This window comes from Crinia signifera, chromosome 2 (assembly GCF_055691185.1).
Source record: "Crinia signifera chromosome 2, ASM5569118v1, whole genome shotgun sequence".
Classification (NCBI taxonomy): domain Eukaryota; kingdom Metazoa; phylum Chordata; class Amphibia; order Anura; family Myobatrachidae; genus Crinia; species Crinia signifera.
In genome coordinates this window covers 16,647,484-16,661,545 of record NC_139218.1, presented here as the reverse complement: position 1 = coordinate 16,661,545, position 14,062 = coordinate 16,647,484, and the positions used below count along the sequence as shown (strand labels likewise).

Genomic DNA, 14,062 nt, shown 5'->3' with positions numbered 1-14,062 from the left:
ATGTTCACAATCTCTCCATATATGGAACTAGACACGCCCTCAATGGGGCGCGGTGCAAAATTCTATTACCAACTATAATCTCCCTGAAACTAGTTTTCAAAAGTAGGCAAGTATGATCCTAACAATGGTCAATGTAATAATAAGAGGCTGTAATCCAACTGTTAATGAGTTAGCTGTAAATAATGAGACCATTTATGTTTCCAATTGCAGTTTTATTAAATGACACAAGTACCTGGCTGTAATATATTTATAATGAGGGAAAGTCCTTTACAATGGGACACAGTATCTGATGGGGACAGTGAGAGGTTTCAGCTTGTTCCATCTTCCTCCATTATATATCAGACATGAAGGTGCAGCATTGTTCCACTGGCAGAGACCGCTGTGTTCCTCAGAGACCCTTACAGGCAATCTAAGGAGAAAGTCAGTCATTAGCACAAGCAGGGCACAGGGCGGACTTTGGGATGCATTCATAATATTGCCAGTTTATTGTCTAGGTAACAGTGGAATTAGTATAGCGATATATAACATACCTCCCAACCTTGTTAGCTCAACAAGCGGGACGCTGCCGCTACGCGCCGAAGGCGCCCCAAAATTTTCTGTGGGCGTGGTCTAATTTGGGGGCTTGGCCTATACTCGCAGCTCCCCCACGAGGCCACGCCCCCATTTTGCCGCTATGGGGGCATGACCCAGAGGCTCTGTGAGCCTCTAGCCATGCCCCCAGCCCCCTGGCTGCATGCGCACAGCGTTTATTCCCCGCTGCTTAGCAGCTGACAGGGGGGACTCCCAACAGCCCCCCCACACCGCGGGACACTGCGCCCGTGGGTGGGACAGCGGGAAAGGCCCTGATAATCGGGACTGTCCCGCAAAAATCTGGACTGTTGAGAGGTATGATATAATGTCTACATTCATAAGGGGGAATTTACTAAGATGGGAGTTCTGCTTCACGTGGGATGTTGCTACAACCAATCAGAATCTACTTCTTATTTATATAGCACCTTCTAGAAGATAGATAGAATCTGATGAAACAGAACTCCCATCTCATACCTCCTAACATTGGTGGCAGTTCAGGAGAGAGACTTGCGCGCACCTGGAAATAGAGGTGTGGCCTCATGGTCGGGGCTAAGATTGTGGTACGACTGACACAGTATATAAGGGTTTGTGGAGATTACCATAAATGTATAAGGTGGTATACAAATGTAACACCCCATAACTGTGGAATAATAGGTGCATACCCTCCAACATGACCCATTCCATTAGGTACAAAATGCACTGTTTCTGGACTTCCCTCTTAATTGATAATTGCAGTCACCTGTGTTGAACTGGTTCAGTGATGATAGCGGTGTTCCAGCAAATGTGAAGGCAATCCTAAATTAAGGAAGAAGTCCAGAGGCAGAGCATTTTGTACCTAATGGAATGGGTCATGTTGGAGGGTATGTAGGTGCTGTGCATTCCAGTTAACCAGGGGTTAATATACCCCAGCACTAGGCACACATACCTCCCAACTTTTGAAGTTGGGAGGTCGGAACGTTCGCGCGGCTAAGCCGTGCGCGCTCCCGAAAAAGGGGCGTGGCCTCAAGAAAAGGGGGCGTGACCTCACTGGGTGACGCGGACTTCGGCCACGCCCCGTTTTCACCGCTCGTCGGCGCTGAATAGACGCTGTGAACATGCGCACAGCGTCTATTCTCGGCAAGCTGGGGGGGGCTCCCAACTGTCCCCCCCACCGCGGGACAATGGCGGCCCCGGGTGGGACGCGGGAACGTCCCCGAATATCGGGACGTTCCCGCGGAAAGCGTGACAGTTGGGAGGTATGGGCACAGCTCAGACCTAAAGAGTTAAACACAGACAGGCTGGAGTGTGACAGGAAGAGAGAGGTCAGAGGTGACCTGAGCCAGCAGCGATTGAGGAAGTTAGCAGCTAGCACAGGGAGAGGAGACTTCTCCATGCAGCCTGAAAGACACTGGGCAACCTAGAGAGAGGAAGACAGCAGTGTCATACCCTCCAACATCTGCAGTTTAGAAAACGGTACACATTCGGGAATGGGCGTGGTCAATGGCAAACAGGGCGTTGCCATGAGTAAAGGGGGCGTGTCCACGCCCCCTTTCCGAATATGTACAGGGCATTTTTTATCCTACATTATACATCTGTTAACTATAAGTGCATTTCAAACACTTTTATTGTTATGTATTATGTGCCCAGCACAGTACATTTCACTGGGCACATACAACCTGGGCAGTGGGCACAGATACAGCCTGACCTGAGGGTGCTGGTCTGCAAGAAGACACAGTTGATGATCGCATTGCCCGCTAGTGAGACAGCGCAGCCCGGAGCACCATGCTGGCGGGCCCCAGTGGAGAGAGCGCCGGGCCACGGGCACAAAACGGCTGGAGGGAGACTTCACCGGGTCACTGCTGCAGGTATAGGATATATTCCCTTGGGCAGTGGGCACAGATACAGCCTGACCTGACGGTGCTGGTCTGCGACGCTCTAGTGCGCTGCTCTTTTGGGTATGCCTGTATCATACAGGCATACCCAAAAGAGCAGCAGACTAGAGCCGTCGCAGACCAGCACCGTCAGGTCATACATACATTTGGCAGCTGAGCGCTCCCCTCATCTCCACGGTCCTGTCACAGCTGCGTAGGTCTAATATGCTGCTCCTCCTCCACCAGCGGCTCTCAGCCCAGGAGTCTCTGGCTGCCTGATGTCATGACGCGCAGCACTGCACCCTGGGACCCGCCGCATTGTATCCCTGGGAACGGGTGCAGAAGCCCCAGAATAGGCTGAATACATTGTTTTTTCCGTCTGCGCCAGTCCTAATAGATTCCCATTGCCTGTCAAGGGGAAAAGGAAGACAGGAGTCGCCCAAACCCCTCAAAAAACGGTACAATCGGTACACTTTGATTTAGTCGGTACAGACCGTTAAAAAACGTATTGTACCGGCTAAATCGGTACAGTTGGAGGGTATGCAGTGTGGCACCTGTGACCCCTGACCTGCCAGACACTTGAGCAGCAGAGAGCTCCAGTAATGAGTGACAGCCTGGCCTGTGAGAGAAGGAGCCAGTCAGGCAGTCTGGGACCTACCTACGGGATCAAGTGTGTTTGTGTAATGTATGTATTAAACTTTTATTTTACGATTTTTTTCTCTGTGGAACTACAAGTGCCAGCGGGCCCTTTAATGCCCCGCATGCTGGGACTTGTGGTTCTCCAAGTCCCAGCATGCGGGGGAGGCTTGCTGGGACTCATAGTTCCACAGGAAAAGACAATAGTTTTTAATTCTTTTTTTTACACTGAATCAGCACGGTGGCCACTGCACAGGGCCACCGGGGACAGCACCAGGCTTCAGCCTGGTCAGGTAAGTCCTGGAGGGGGGGACCCCTTTATTGTACCACTTCCCCAGGACCCCTGGCTAGGCTGACCGGGCAGAGGGATGAATGCTTTGGATGCGGGACCTTATATAATAAGTGTCCCCCCGGCTGTGGCATTACCCTGCTGGCTGGTTTGGCCTGGGGCTGGTTCCTAAAATACGGAGGACCCCTAGTCATTTTGTCCCCCGTATTTTGGGAACCAGCCCTGGACCTGGAGCCTGGGGCTGGTTTTAAAAAATCAGCGAAGCCCTATTTGTCGGGTTTCCTGATTTTTTAATACCAGCCCCGGCTCTTTCAGCCTGGTGCTGGTTACGGCCGTGGGGGGGACCCCACGCCATTTTTTGTTTTTTTTAGTCCCCCTGCCAGAGAGGATGCAGCTATGGATCGCCCACATAGGCGTTCCAGCTTTGGCAGTATAGTCGCAAGGACGGCAGCATATCGGTCGAACGTGCGTACACACTGCACTTTTGTACCGATATGGGGCCGTCCTGTCGGATGAAAATTAAACAGCAAAGAACCGTCGACCGACCGATTATGGACGGTCAAGACAGTTTTTTGCCGTTTATCGCTCGTACGGGACAGCGTACACACCTATACAATTGAACGGCTGTCCGACCCAGAACGGAAGAATGGCCCGACAATTGTATATATGTGTACCCAGCTTTAGTCCTATGCATTGGCCCGTTACAGGACTAGCCGGCCTTAGTTATAAGAGTACCCGGGTACGTGGGGTTTGTGTTATTATATGATTGTGATATTGTGATATTAATGTTATGTGCCTTGAACGTATATGCAAGTTAAAGTGTAAAGTTGTAACTCATTCAATTCACCGGTGATACTGCACCCAACCTCATACGTGTGTTCAAGCGGTTTATACTTACCGCAGTCAAGTAGTGTTAAAGGAGTCGCATGACCCCATTCGTTGGGCAGTAACGCCGCGAATATAGAATAGGATCGGTGCACTAGTGCTCCTAAGGTAAAAGGTGCTGAAATTGATTATTGCCAGAAGCACTATTGAAACCCTGTACTGTGTGCCGGGATTGTGTGTATATTTGTAATATTGTACTGTCGTGATTTATGTTGAAGTAATCGTCCTGTTTGAAGGAGCAAAACAAAGGCTGGCGCCCCTAGTTGCAGGCCCAGAATAAAAACTCAAAGTTACACCTGTGTCGTCTGGTCTGTACCGCCCATCCCACCGCAGCGAGAAGACTGTGGACCGGATATAGGTATACGATAAATCTTGTATACCTCTTCAATCTAAATGATTGTAGGTATTGGAGTTCAATATCTTTTTATAAACATCTGCGCCAAACTATTCATTTCAATTTCAATTTTTTTGGGCAGGGGGCGCAAAATTTCTAGTTATGCCACTGTCCACACAGTTATGCCCCTTTCAGACCGCACTTTAAAAACGGTATATTGCCGTTTTTTTACCGTTTTAAAACGGTAATGTGTGCGGTCTGAAAGGTGCAGGACCACTTAACCGGTTAGAAAAAAAACGTTTTTTCTAACCGGTTAAAATGCAGGGTCCTACCCGTTTCAGAACCGGTATTTTAGGCTCAAAATCGGTTCTGAAACGGTATTTAGGACCCAGCCAATGAGCTGGGTCCTAAAATCAGCACAGTGAATACTTAATGAGCGCTCATTAAGTATTCACAGCACTGGAGCCCCCCCCCCCCCCCCGCGCGCGCGCGTGTCGACGCCCCCCCCCCGCGCGTGTCGACACCCCCCCCCCCCCCGTGTCGACTTACCCCGTGCCGGTATCTCCGTTGTGGTTCCCGGCACTGCAGCTCAGTATGCTCGGAAAGCACTTATGAAAAAAGTGTCTTTCAGAAAATGGCTGCCCCCATACGAAAGACAGTTTTTTTAAACTGGGTTTCCTATGGGGCAGCCATTTTCTGGAAGACACTTTTTTCATAAGTGCTTTCCGAGCATACCGAGCTGCAGTGCCGGGATCCACAATGGAGGTACCGGCACGGGGTAAGTCGACACGGGGGGGGCGCCGACACGCGGGGGGGTCGACACGCGCGGGGGGCGCCGACATGCGCGGGGGGCGTCGACACGCTCTCGGTCGACACGCGCGAGGGGGGGGGGGGAGCTGCACGGAGGGGAGGGCTGAAGGCTGCACTGGCTTTGACCCTGTATTTGGAAAGTTTCCAAAAACGGGTCTGCCAGTGTCAAAAAATCGGCACTTAAACGGTAATATACCGTTTAAGTGCTGCGGTGTGAAAGGGGTTTTATCTGGCAGACCCGTTTTTGGAAACGTTTCCAAATACAGGGTCAAAGCCAGAGATGCGGTCTGAAAGCAGCATTAGGGTCATGGTGGAAATCAACTCATGACCTCAGTGGTGTGAGGTGGTAAGGCTAACCACTACACCGTCCGTGTCAATTGTAATTTTGTGACAAACATACAGGGGGAAATTTACTAAAGGAAATTTGTAAAAAATAGGTGTATTTGTATCCAGAAATACACTTATTTTTGACATTTACTATCCCGAAAATACGGCAATTCGTATTCGTATTGATAGCACATCAATACGAATACGAATTGCCGTATTTTCGGGATAGTAAATGTAAAAAATAAGTGTATTTCTGGATACAAATACACCTATTTTTTACAAATTTCCTTTAGTAAATTTCCCCCTAAATGTCAAAAATAAGTGTATTTCTGGATACAAATACACCTATTTTTTTTACAAATTTCCTTTAGTAAATTTCCCCCACAGGGTGAAATTTAATAGGATGAGAGATTCAGAAAGTGAGATATTTGGTAAGAAATCCCCAGGTTTTTTTTTTTTTTTTTAAGCGGCAATCATTTACACTGCAAAACCAGTTTGATTTTGCAGTGTAAATGATTGCCGCTTTAAAAAGAACTGGAGATTTCTCACTTTCTGATTCTCTCATCCTACTGCATTCCCCCCTTTGTATTGATTCATTTATCAGTAACAACTTGCCCCAACCCTGTTACAACTTACCCGAATAGGGATCAGATTGTTACGATTATTAATGTTCCGAAATTTTTTTTTTCTATTGTTATTATTATTATTATTTTTACTGGATGTAACTTACACCCAATATAAATAAAATAAAGAATACTTGTGTGTACATTTATCTATTTGGTCGTGATGAAAGATTTTTTTCGATATTTAAATACAGTAGCTGTGTTTTTGTAACGACTAGCCCCGCCTTTCCCTATACAATGACAGAATTTGAATAGTAGTTGCTATGGGAAACCTCTGCATTTTCTCTCCCTCACTGATCCCCAGGGTGTAGTACAGCACCGCGCTTACCATCATCTGGTTCTTCTTGTTTGTGGAAGCACCAGGGGGTATGGGGAATCTGACTGTCAAAGCAGCAGCCATTGTTACCACACTCATCTTTGGTGATGCCGGGGAATCCACAGTTCTTTCTCTCTTTCGGTGCAACATTGCATTGTTCTGCAGCTGCATCAATAATAAACACATGAATAACAGATTACAGTGTCGTATGGGAAAAGGAGACAATCACATAATTTATGGAAAACAATGGAACCAACTTTTATCCCTGGAGTGACAACATTCATACCTCCCAACTTCTGCAGGTCCCAAAGAGGGGGAACTTTGGGGGCGTGGCCTAGCAGGAAAGGGGCTGTACTCGCTGCGATGTCACGTGGCCACGCCCCCTTTACACCACTGTCGGGGCATGCTCAGCAGCTCATTGAGCTACTGGCTATGCCCCCAGCCCCTCCGGCTGCAGGAATAGACGCTGTGCGCAAATATTAAATATCACCCTGCGATAAAATCATTCGATGGTTTCACACCATCAAATGAACAGGAGCCCAGGACTTACTTTTCTGCTTGGTCTTCTCCGAATTGGGGGCGGGCGCTGACGTCGTGTGACCTCATCCGCCTGCCCCAAGCGCCTGAGTTTGCTGGGGTCTGCCTAGCATTTCTATGGGCGCGGACACCATTTGGGTGTCCACCCACGAAACGCCACGTGCCAGTCAATAAGACAGCCAGCGTCCCACCGAATTGGTCAACATGGCTGAGGTCGACATGGTGGAAGGTCGACACAAGCATTAGGTCAACAATGGGACGGTTGACAGTCAAAAGGTCGACATAAGTTTTTCACTTTTTTTGTCCCAGATGTCGACATTGTTGACACGGACACCTTCTAAGTGTACCGCATCCACCCGCATGGCTTGTTGCTTCAGGCACGGCAATATTGTATTCTCCCACCACGCCATAGTGGGTGGCAGGGCATGAAATACCGCCCGTCGGCACAAACAAAACATGAAAAACTCATGTCAACATTCTCACCGTCGACCTTCCCATTGTAGAACGAATGATTGTGCCGACCTACCAACCCAGACGAACTTAGCCACTTAACTGTTTCATGTGTCACCTAAATTATGTCGACTTTAAGTGGTCGACCCAATGCTTGTCGACCGAAATAGGGTTGATCTCATGACTGTATCCCTAGAATGATGTGGTTATACCTGTGCACCAAGCGGGAAATGTAATAGGATGAGAGATTCAGAAAGTGAGAGATTTGGTAAAACATCTCCTGCAAAACCAGTTTGATGTTGCCGTGTAAATGATTGCCGCTTTAAAGAAAAACTGGCGATTTTTAATCAAATCTCTCACTTTCTGATTCTCTCATCCTATTGATTTCACCCAAAATAATCTTCTCCCTCTACTGGCGATGGCTGGTATTACTCATCGACTCTACCTTCACATCTCCAGTTAAAATCCCGGCGGTCGGGATCCCGGCATTCAGAATCCCGACGCCGGAATCCCGACACATTCTCCCTCCGTGGGTGTCCACGACACCCCTGGAGGGAGAATAAATTAGTGTGCCGAGCGTAGCGAGGCATCGGGCCCGCTGCGTGGCGAGCGCAGCGAGCCCGCAAGGGGGGGCGATCCACGTCCCCCCTTGTCGGGATTTTGGCTGTCGGGATTCTGAACGCCGGGATCCCGACCGCCAGGATTAAGTACTGAATCCCTCCAGATAAAGGGGGTTATTCCGGTTCACTCCTTCTGGCAAATTCCTTCTCAGATGGACAAAACCATGTGCACTGCAGGTGGTGCAGATGTAACTTGTGCAGAGAGAATTAGATTTGGGTGGTGTTTTACTTCAAAGTGAGATCTATATTGCAGTGTAAAAACAAAGCAGTCAGTATTTACCCTGCACAGAAACAAAATAACTTCCCCCAAATCTAATTCTCTCTCCACATGTTACATCTGCCCCACCTGCACTGCACATGGTTTTGTCCATTTAAGAAGGAATTTGCCAGAAGAACTGAATGCTTGGATGCGTCGCTGGATGCTTGGTTTAGCACCTAACTTTTTCGGAGGAAGTAATATTGATGAATGTATCAGAAAGTGCCAAACAAGGTCAAATATTGATAAACAAAACCTTAAATACCCATATAATAAGCAAATCACTACTACAGCGATCTCAATTTCAAATAGAGATTTTTAATTACTCTTAGGGGGAAATTTACTGAAATGTGTATTCTACTTCACATGGGATGTTCCTATGAGAACCAATCAGATCCTGTCTACTATCTTCTAGAGGGTGCTAAATAAATAAGAAGTAGATTCTGATTGGTTGCCCATAGCAGAATACACATCTTAGTCAATTTCCCCTTTAATATGTAATAAAGATGAATATTGGGTTGCATGCTGTATAGGACTCACTTGGGTTAGGTTCCCCTTGTGCGGAGATGAAAGACCCCACAATGAGGACGACGGCAATCAGGCAGAACACCCGGTATTCCATTGCTGGGCTCTCGCCTCGGTCTTGCTGTAGAGATGGAGTTGAACGTAGAATGGAAAACTTTCCGGAGAATTATTTTATATCTAACAGCAAATGTTAAGGCGAGTTCCCAATTATGGGTTGAACAATATCATGTTCATCATTCATTTGTCATTGCTTTGGCAATAGTGAGATGATAATGACTCCGGTGAGTCATGATATCCGGCGTGTTATCTGTGCACAAAGCTGACAAGTTCAGATATACATTGGGTGGGTATCGTGTAGTGTGTGATCCCGATCAGGCCAAATGTTCTGCGGATAGTACAATGAACACATCAGCGATACAGGGTAGTGATCAGTGGTTTTCACAGATACAGGTGGAGTACACTTTGTTGAACAGGATAAACCACCTGACAAACGCCCACTCCCCCTCTTCCTCACCAGTGCCGCCTGCATCCCCTCGCTAGCATGCAAGGGGATTTGTCAGAGAACACAACCCCTCGCATGCAGGGCTGGCAACAGAAATCTTGGGGCCCGGAACACTGATATCTCGGGGGGCCCCCATCACCGAACGCGGAGTCTTATTACATTGCATATTGAAAGTATTTTTTATTATTATTAGAAGTAAATAGATAATTAATATTTACAATGCAATATAATATGGGAGGGCAGAGGTGGGAGGGCGCAGCATTGTGCGTTGTGTGGTTTAGTGTGTTGCGTGATGACAATAAACTCATTAGTACAGGTAGCCAGACAAGTGATCAGGCAGCCATGCTTTAAGACCCTGAATCCCTCAAAGTCTTGGGGCCCCTCAACTGGTCAGGGCCCGGTATGAGTGTCCCCTTTGACCCCCTCTGTCGCCTGCCCTGCTCGCATGCGGATGAAGGGGACAGAAATCATTAAAGTTTGTGAGCACTGACTTTTATTTCTGTCGGAAATCAACAAAAAGGGGGAGGGCTATGTGATGTCAGCCGCCCCCGCCACGAGCAGGAAATGCCACGCCTGTGTTTCCAGGGGAACCTCCAACATTTTCATGGGGACGCCTATAAAACGCTGGGCCCCTGATGCCGCCCCCAGTCCGCCCCCCTCCCTTCTCCGAAAGTGATACTCGCCAATGGCTTTCACAGGGGGGTCTGCATATGTACAAATATACACAAGCACAGACCCCCCACCCTGCCATCGGAACGGGCCTAAATTACACCCAGAATTTTGTTACAACTTAATGAGGGTCCGCACTGAATGCTGTGTACCGTGCATGGTATGGCCAGCAGGGGGAGCCGCCGTGCTCTGTGTATGCTCTCGCCAACTGAGAAATTGGGGGAAATCATGCCAAATTGCATGCGTTTGACACCTGATTGGACCCGATGCCCGTCGGAGGTCAGTGGTGCTGTGGTCCGGCGCACATCACATGGGTTAGGTCGACGGGGTCATTAAGTCGACATGCATTCAGTCGACATGGGGAAGGTCGACAGTCAAAAGGTCGACATTGGGGTTTTTCAATTTTTTTGTCCCGAATGTCGACAGGGCATGAAATACCGCCTGTCGGCACATGTTGGCTCAAAAAAAAGTGAAAAACCCCATCTCGACCTTTCGACTGTTGACCTTCCCGTTATCGACCTAATGTATGTCGACCTAATGACCCTGTCAACCCTAACCCATGTCGACCTTCAGCCAATGTCGACCTTCCTGCGTGTTGACCTAGTGGTGTCGACCTAGTTGCTTTTAGCAAAACCAGAAAACACTTGTGGGGACAAAAGGAGTTTTGGAACCAGCGCCGGGCTCCAACAGCTATCAAGGTGATTCCCCAGCCAAAACATCAGACCCTAATAAAGTGGTCCCCCCAGGCTTCCTCCATCTGGGCTTGGGACAAATTTGGATCCTGAATCAGCCCCTATGTGAGAGGAGGGATCTGTATAAGGCAGGGTTGCCGACTTTATTATTCTCCTCTCTGGGAGAAACCCGGAGAGGAGAGTTTCAGCAGCCGCTCAGGGGGGCGGGGCTTACGAGTGACATCACTAAGCCCCGCCCCCATGCTGGTAAAGCAGGGAATTCACGGATCTCCGTGGAGGGGGCGGGGCTAAAATGACGCGATTGTGACGTTTTAGCTCCGCCCCCTCCTCTGAGACCCGAGGATTGCGGCATTTTAATGCCGCGATCCGGGGGACAGCGGGGGTCCCCCCTGAATCCAGGAGGGTTGCCCACCCTTCCGGGGGGCCGGGAGGGGGTCCCGATTTTCGGGAGACTCCCGGAAATTCCGGGAGGGTCGGCAACCCTGGTATAAGGGGGAGATCTGTGCTGTGGGCAGGGATGTCTGAGGGAGAGATCTGTGTGGGTAGGGAGGAGAGCTGTGTGAGAAGGTACAGCTGTGATGGAAATAGCATTACTGAGGACAAGGACAAAGCAGTCCTATAGTACTAAATACATTTTTTCATTGGTTTTCACTAGGGAGGAGCAGACGTTGGAATTTACAGGCACTTCAAAAGGGAGGAGCGCTAAAAATAGAATTCACCAAAGAGGAGATCTACTGTACAAGGGGCTTTGCAAATTCAAAATATATAAATCACCAGGTCCAGATGGGATTCACCCAAGGGTCCTGTGCATCTACTGCAATGCAATGTGATGCGATTCCCCGGGGCTAAGAGAGCAGTGAATAAATTACATAGGAAGATCGCAACGCATCGCACTGCCGTTTCAGTGGCTCATGCGATGCGATTTCCCTACGGTGCTGTACGTTAGAAACTTGGGCGCCGTGATAATACACAAGTAGCAGTTTTTATGAGGAAGCCAGCAGAAACATAGACACTGGAAATGCTGTAGATGTAGCTCAGCTGTATTTTGTGAAGGCATTTGGCACTGTGCCACATAAGAGGCTGGTTCATACAATGGAGGAATTGGGACTAGACAGTAATATTTGTAGCTAGGTAAGGAACTGGCTGCAGGACCGAGAACAGAGGGTGGTGGTAAGAGGAGCTTATTCCATCTGGAACCAGTACCGAGCGGGGTACCACAGGGTTTCTGTGCTGGGGCCTCCGTAATTTAACATTTTCATTTATGATATAGAGAACAGAATACTATATATCCATCTTCACAGAACTGTGCAGGGTGATTAGAACGGTTGAGGCTGTCTCCACGCTACAGAGAGATTTAAACAAACTAAAGGGCCCCTTACACTTGTGCGATTTTGACAGATTTGACCCAATTCAGGGGGATTGGGTCAATTTATCTGACAAAATCTTATGTGCCTGATGTGTAGGACACAATCCCATGCCATTGGGTATAACCAAGAGATTGGAAGAGATTGATCCTCCTGCACATAGGATAAATCTCGAGTCAATCAGGTCCAACTTGTTGGACAATAAGTTGGACAAGTGTAATGGGGCCTTTAATGAGTGGGCAGGTAAATGGAAAATGTGATTCTAATAAATGTAAGGTCACGCATCTTGGAAGACCTAACCAGGGTGCAAATTATAAACAAAATGGGATAGATTGGGGCAAATCAGAATTAAAAAAAGACCAACAGATGTAGCTCCTGCCATCCTTGGCCGGGGCTCGCCAGACCCTCCCCGCTGGTGTGCGTCGGCGGACAGGGGCTACAATGAACTGGGATGCGCGTGCGTCTCACAGGCATGCGCGTCCCAGTCTCTCGGCAGGGACGCTGTGTGTCCCTGCTCGTCTCCGCTTTATGGAGACGTGCAGGGTTAGGGGGATGCCTGAGGCGGTGAGGGGTACCTGCTGTGATGGTGGGGGAGGCGGTGGGGACCGGAGGCAGGCTCCATTGCCAGGGAGTGTGCAAGCATCTCGTGCGCACGGGCCCCCCTGGCGGGATGGCGGGGCTGGCATTAGAAACGCCAGCCCCTGCAAAGATGGGCCAATCGCCATCTGTACAGTCGACAAGTCCAAATCGACAAAAAACTGGGGTGCAGTGCTCAGTGTCACAGTGCGGCCACTAAGTCGACAGGATACTAGCTTGTATAAAACGGGGCATGGAAACTAGAGAAGATAATGTAATTATAGCACTCCATAAGGCATTGGTTAGACCTCATCTGCAATTCTGGACCCCACACTACAGAACGGACATTATAGAGCTGGAAAAAGTCCAGAGAAGGGCGACTAAACTGATAAAAGGGATGGAGACATTTACCTATGAAGAAAGATTAACCAAATTAGGAACAGAGGCATTTAAGAGCAGACATGCTTAACATGTACAAATATCAGGGGGCAATAGAACGGACTATCAGGTACCCTCTTTGCTTTGAGGCCAGAGACTAGGACACATATGCACGCACTTAAGGTGCCCACACACGCACCGTTCCCGGCGGTGCGATGCTATACGATGGGGTGCGCGCTCCATCGTACAGTACACCCCATCGTACAGTACAAAAAGTATGTGCTGCACATACTTTTTGTACTAGCTTTTTCTAGCATCGCATCGCATGCACATCGTATGCACAAGGCATACGATGCGATGCTATGTGTGCTAGTTAAGCCCACAACGCACGCCGGGATCGGTGCGTCTGTGGGCACCTTTACACTGGAGGAAAATAGATTCCGTACCATTAGTAGTGTATGGGCAGACACATTAAATACATTTAAAATAAGGTTGGACAAACAGTTACTGGAAAAAAAGCATCCAGGGGTACAACCCATACCGCCCCCCTGGCCCTATCTCCCAATTTCTCGACAACTTCGCCGCCTGGCTCCCACACTTCCTCTCCTCTGACCTGCCATCTGTCATTCTTGGTGACTTTAACATCCCCTTGGATAACCCCGCTGATCCTGGCACCTCCAAACTCCTCTCTCTCTGCTCCTCTCTTGGCCTATCTCAGTGGACTACCTCTCCCACCCACATCCAAGGACACTCCCTCGATCTCGTCTTCTCTCGCTCTTGTTCCCTTACTGACTACACTATCTCGGCTTTTCCTCTTTCTGACCATCACCTCATCTCCTTCTCCCTCACTGCT

General features: G+C 48.8%; 1 protein-coding gene across 1 annotated transcript; it reads right to left on the bottom strand.

Moving 5' to 3' along the window:
* Positions 1 to 237: 237 nt before the first annotated feature.
* LOC146059425 (putative gastrointestinal growth factor xP1) lies at positions 238 to 9,133 on the bottom strand. Its single transcript, XM_083171644.1, has 3 exons — positions 9,044 to 9,133; positions 6,653 to 6,805; positions 238 to 409 (listed from the first exon to the last, which is right to left on the bottom strand). Exons 1-3 carry the CDS (start codon positions 9,123 to 9,125, stop codon positions 399 to 401), a joined length of 246 nt encoding a protein of 81 aa, XP_083027770.1. The 5' UTR covers positions 9,126 to 9,133; the 3' UTR covers positions 238 to 398.
* Positions 9,134 to 14,062: the final 4,929 nt, after the last annotated feature.